The following is a 5,790-nucleotide window of genomic DNA, read 5'->3' as shown; positions in this document are numbered from 1 at the left end:
CAGCGGTAACCTTTTTATTGTAATTTGCAAAAGTAATAAAATACAAAGTATTAGTGTTATAAATGTACATTTTTTTTTTTTTTTAAATGAAAATACAAAAAACGTTGCAGGATTTACGATATTGATGACCGTTAAAACATCAGTGTGTGAAAAGGGTCTATAAACCGGAAACCGAGGGTAATGCAGATATGACGCCATCGACAGGCGACTCCCTCACACGTCCCGGTTCCTTGGTTAAAATGATGTTAAAAGAGCAATTTCTCACAATTTACAAATAGTTGGAAACATTTGGGATATTGTAAGTACTCAACTGAACAAAATATATAACACTGGACTAGTGGTTTTTGGCTATTTTACTGAAAAAAAATGTACATATTGCAGCTTTAAATAATTACTATGGTAAACACTGATTCATAATGATCGAAAATGTAAGAATCTTTGTATTTAAATTTCCTACTTAGGTGGATCATCAAACCAGGATACCACAGTTTTATTGTAGCAACAGTAAAAATCTGGTATTGCCGTGTTAAACTGATGTAAGGATAGTAAAATTGCAATACAACACAAGTCTTTTGCAAAACAATAAACAAAAACGTTTCATACACAATGAATGTCATATTTATTGACAGATATACAAAATTCCAAAGAGTGACCTTTTTTGTCTTTACATGAAAATACATTGTATTACACAAGGTAATAAATACAAATAAAGACGAAAGTAATGGCATCACTATAATACTTTTGAGAATCTCCCCGGTTAAAAGAAAACTCAGCTATCCATGAGTGTGTCCGAGGAGAAAATACCTTATAATCCTGAGACCTATTTCTAAAAGCACATACCTAGTCTAACCTGTAAAAGCCATGCAGATTCTAATGTGGGACCTTTCATCCGGTTGCATGCATTTTTGCTTGTTTTGTTCTTAAAGATACTATGTGGTCAAAGAAAATGAAATATATAAAAACGACTCAAATGGCAACAGTTCTCCCAGATCTCTTGCATGTATAAACCAGAAGATATATTCTCTGCGTCGTGCCTTATCCCCTCCAAACCACAGATGAAAAGCGCAACTCGTAACATAAATGCTCCACTTGTTGATTGTTTTGTCCCCCTCAAAGGAAAGGCATGCATGATTCCCGTGTGACGGTATAAGAAGACACAGTTCTTTCAGCCGAATGGAGAGCATGAGGAAGGAGGCGCTAGGATCTCGCGTTTCTTTCTGTCTCTGCCAGACACTCCCGGACGAGCCCTCTGGCGTGAATGATGCCTTCAAATAAAGACACAATATTGGAGTTGATGAGTAAGTGTAACACGAGTGCATTTGATAAAAGGGTCGATGACAAATAAGAAAAATAAAAACAAGTCATTATTAAGCAAAAGAGTTTTAAAATGTAAAAAAAAATGTATAGTGTTGATTCATATTGGTTTTACAGCTTCTAAGACAGCATTAATTCATTATTAAACAAGATTTTTTGATTTTACCACACAGAAAATGTCAGGTGGTGTGACCATAAACTCATTTTAAATAATATACATATACAATATGCGTATGAATCATTGTAAAATGCATATCACATGGAAAATTCCCTTTTCTATGGATTGCCCTTTTAGTCCAATTCCTTTAAACGGACACTTTTCTGTGTTCAGAACACAATTTTCCATAAGGAGTTTTTATATTATTTGTATACATTATATAATGGTTTATATTTCTTACTTCCTTTTGCAATTGCAGTGGGAATTGATACTTTTAGATGTAAATTTGCTGGTCACACCACCTGACATTTTAGGCTTTTGAAACCCCACAACTCAAATTGAATTTCAAAAAAATTAAAAGAGTATCTTATAAAGGAAATATTGTAGATCAATTTGATGCGAGACATGTATTTATACAATTTTTTTTTTTAGGAAAATAATGAGTTCGGACACAAAAAATACATGTCATGTCATTGACCCAAAAGCAGATTTATAGCGTTTGTGCACAAACCTCTTTTAAGTCGCTCCATGGCGCTTTTACTCCCTGCATATGTCGGCCTTATTTCTTTCCCAAGTTCTTCAATGATGGCGAGGAGTTCAGCATATTTACTCTGAGGTACTTGGTTTCCATTCGGACCCTAAACATGATAAAGGAGGGGGGGGGAAAACACAAACATTTAAATTACCCCATGATTTACTCACCCTCAAGTGCTAGGAGGACTTTCTTCTTTCAGCCAAACACAATTGGAGTTATATTTAAACATGTCCTGGCTCTTCCAAGCTTTATAATGGCAGTGAATGGCACCTTTTTTGATTTTGAAGGCCAAAAAAGTGCATCCATCCATCATATAACTGCTCCACACGGCTCCGGTGGGGTTAATAAAGGCCTTCTGAAGCGAAGCGATGGGTTTGTGTAAGAAAAATAACCATATTTATAACTTTATAAACTATAAATCACTGGCTTCCGGAAACGGCCGTATGCAAGTCGAGTTCTGGTAGAAGAGTGACCTCTGACCCGACACATGATGTAGGATGTATGAGTATCATAAGCTCAGGTGAGAGTAGACGCCTCACGCAGTTCAAAAGAATACAAAAGCTACCGAGTTCATCAATACAGCATGTGTCGGGTCAGAGGTCACTCTTCCGCTGGAACTAGACTCGTGGATTACTTTTATGATGGATGGATGTGCTTTTTAGGCTTCAAAATCTAAGGTACCATTCACTGCCTTTATAAAGCTTGGAAGAGCCAGGATATTTGTTTAATATAACTCTGATTGTGTTTGTCTGAAAGCAGAAAGTCATATACACCTAGGATGACTTTTTAGGTGAACTATCCCTTTAAATATGTTCGTTAGGACCAAGCGGCAACCTCCCGCAGTTTCACTTGAAGCCAATACGGAAGTGACTTAAACTGCATCGACTGGCCACTAGAGACAGGCTCCAGAAGGAGCAGAATCTCATTGAGCCTCATGTTAAAATGTTCAACTTGACAGCAGATAAAACATGTTTACAGCCTGGTACAAATTGGGGTTTTGGTCTATACGGCTAATTTTGCCCTTCATGACGACTGTGAGGGGGGTGAATTTTTTTATAACTCATCCGTTTACATTATATAAAGCCTTAAAGTTCTGCATAATTAAGGGCGTGGCAGGTGGACAGGTTCTGCTAGGCCCTGTCCCAAATGGCACCTTAAACCCTCACGGTCTTCCTCTGAGTCCCACTTTCACAACATAATGGCGCTTTGACTGCCGGGAAGAAGTCCGCAGCGTAACCTGCACCAGTGCGGGCTCGGCTGAAGTGTGCATCGAGGGCGCATATCGACCTCAAAGGAGGCGTTCGCAAGTACCCTTCTGAGACCTAAAATGACAAATGGGACACCCTGCGGTCTCGTGGACTTAACGGACACAGAAATGCGCACGCAGCGGCCATTGAAAGGCCCTGTCCCAAATGGCACACTTCATGCGCACTTTCGGTCTTGTGCACTTACAATGGCCCCTGCGTGTCCGTTAAGTCCACAAGACCGCAGGGTGTCCCATTTGTCATTTTAGGTCTCAGAAGGGTACTCACAAGCGGCTATTATGCGCCCTTGATGTGCACTTCAGCTGAGCCCACAAGCTAGCGAGCTAGGCAGTCAAAGCGGCATTAAGTCGAGAAAGTGCGGAATCAGAAGAAGAGCGTGAGGGTTTAGGGTGCCATTTGGGACAGGGCCTAAGTCCACGAGACCGAAAGTGCACATGAAGTGTGCCATTTGGGACAGGGCTTTAGTCATCTTCAGGTCACCTCAGCTCCGTCCACATCCCGCCTCTTTGCCCATTGTCAGTTATCCGGGAGTGGCGGGAATGACGCACTGCCAAGATGGCAACGGCCAGCTCATCCCGACTTTACGCTTCAAAACTGCTCTTCACAATCCTATGGGTGACGCCACGGACACTACGTCCATATTTTTTTACAGTCTATCTATGGTTAGGACAGAATGAGTTTTAAAGTGTAAAAAAAAAAAAATAATACAAACCTACCAGTGTTATTTTAGGAACTATTATGGTTAATATTATGAGTTTTTACTTTTATATTTTAAGTTCACAGTAATTTTGTTGTTAATATGGTATTTTAATGTATTACAATTTTATTTTATTTCAAGTTACGATTTTTTTTTATGGTTTAAGTTAAAGTCGGCATGAAACTGAACTTGCGATAGACTTTCGTTCCCTATTGTGACGTATATCCGAGTAGATTTTGTCCATGGGGAACTCATTGAATGGTTGTGGTCTGCTATTGGTCGATCTCATGTAACACTCAAGTGAAATGTTATTGCAAGAGGGAGTGAAAGTTATTTTGATTAAAGATTGAGTTAAAAGAAAATGCTAAATACATCTTTTATAATAATTACTGCAATATTCCACACAAATAAATAAACAATTGTTCATTTTGATTTCTATACTACAATAAGCCTGAAACCTACCGGTGGGAATCCCAATGAAGGTGGTCCGAAGTCGTTTAGAATTGGCTTGTATGACTGTATTGTTGCCATGGAAGATGGAGAAGGAATGTTTCCTGTTAAGAGTGAACAACAACACAAATAATTAACTGGATGAAACATACAGCGATTATGATACAATATACAGCGATTATGATTGACATAAATACATATATTATTCCTAGACAAGACTGACAGGTAGATAGTGTCAATGCAGAACGATTGTTTGTGCATTTGCGTGATTGGCCTTTTGTCTCAAACCCACTGATACGCAACTGTGACAACTAGCCCCGGTCTCCGTCACGCTCGTTCTGTGCAATACCGCCATCGGCCACTAGGTGTCCCCAAAGAGCAATAAAAAACTGCACGTCTGAATCCGATCAATCAACAGCCCAAGAGACAATCATGGAGGAAACGGCACGGGCTTGATCTTAGCCGCTAAAAGGATTCATTTTTATCACAATCTAGCGGCCTCCACACAAACCCATCCGGCCACGGCGCGACGCGGACCCTTCGGGAAGAACCCGAAAATGCACCTCACGCCGATATTTAGCCCTATCGAAGGCGAGGAAAGCGTTTTTTTCACTAGTAATAATGGCGGATGTGAAGGATCTGACCCTGTAGCGATCAGACTGGACAAAAACTACACACGGCTTTTCCCCAGGTATTCTTTCTCACGCCAATTCTTACATTCGATCAAATACACTCAAGACGAAGAGTTTTCCACGCTTTTTCGGCATACCTTGGTTCCCAGAAGTTCCCGGAAGGTGTTGATGGGGATTGGGTTTGTAAGACATACCTGAAGAGATAATAAATGAGAGAAATAAAATTGTCCCTAAAATCAGCGGAGCGTCCGTCTCACAGACACTTTTTGTTTACAGCGGAGCAGCACCGGCAAATATGGCCGCGTCACTCCTCATGACACCCACACTGCTGTCCATCATCATCACAAAGAACTCAAGACAATTAACACATAATTAATAAAAAAAAATAAACAATGTTGTCCGTCGTCGCAGGGACAACTGGAGAAGTTACAAAATCATTAATGAAGAAATACTGCTCGTTCAGCAAGATTTTAAGTGTATTTTACTTGAATGTTTTAATTTAGTTTCACTAAAAATGCATTTTAATAAAAAAAAACATGGAAAATGTTTGTTCAATTACACATGTATATATTTTTTCTTTACATTTTTTTAAATTTGGGACAAAAAAAAAAGGTTTTAGGATTTATTTGAACAAACCTTGATTAATTAGATTTAATTATTTTGTCTAGCTTTGTACAGGGTGTACTTTTTACTGTGCCAAAATGCTATTAAACTACATTGAAATAAATGTGAAACCTTGT

General features: G+C 39.0%; 1 protein-coding gene across 1 annotated transcript; it reads right to left on the bottom strand.

Moving 5' to 3' along the window:
- Nucleotides 1–5,379, bottom strand: cdk2ap1 (cyclin dependent kinase 2 associated protein 1). Its single transcript, XM_079805275.1, has 4 exons — nt 5,188–5,379; nt 4,431–4,522; nt 1,983–2,109; nt 1–1,265 (listed from the first exon to the last, which is right to left on the bottom strand). The coding sequence occupies exons 1-4, from the start codon at nt 5,240–5,242 to the stop codon at nt 1,198–1,200; spliced, it is 342 nt and encodes a 113-aa protein (XP_079661401.1). The 5' UTR covers nt 5,243–5,379; the 3' UTR covers nt 1–1,197.
- Between the last annotated feature and the right edge of the window lie 411 nt (nt 5,380–5,790).

Source organism: Gobio gobio (assembly GCF_949357685.1).
Source record: "Gobio gobio genome assembly, chromosome: 22".
Classification (NCBI taxonomy): domain Eukaryota; kingdom Metazoa; phylum Chordata; class Actinopteri; order Cypriniformes; family Gobionidae; genus Gobio; species Gobio gobio.
The sequence above is the reverse complement of the archived record's forward strand: the minus strand, read 5'-3'. Positions and strand labels throughout refer to the sequence as shown.

Bases quoted from the DNA above. Each gene is read 5' to 3' on its own strand.
- cdk2ap1 (XM_079805275.1), bottom strand. From the start codon at position 5,242: ATGTCTTACAAACCCAATCCCCATCAACACCTTCCGGGAACTTCTGGG. The intron at 4,523-5,187 runs GTATGCCGAAAA...CACTCTTAACAG, and splicing joins GGGAACTTCTGGGAACCAAG to GAAACATTCCTTCTCCATCT. The intron at 2,110-4,430 runs GTAGGTTTCAGG...TATCATGTTTAG, and splicing joins CTTCATTGGGATTCCCACCG to GGTCCGAATGGAAACCAAGT.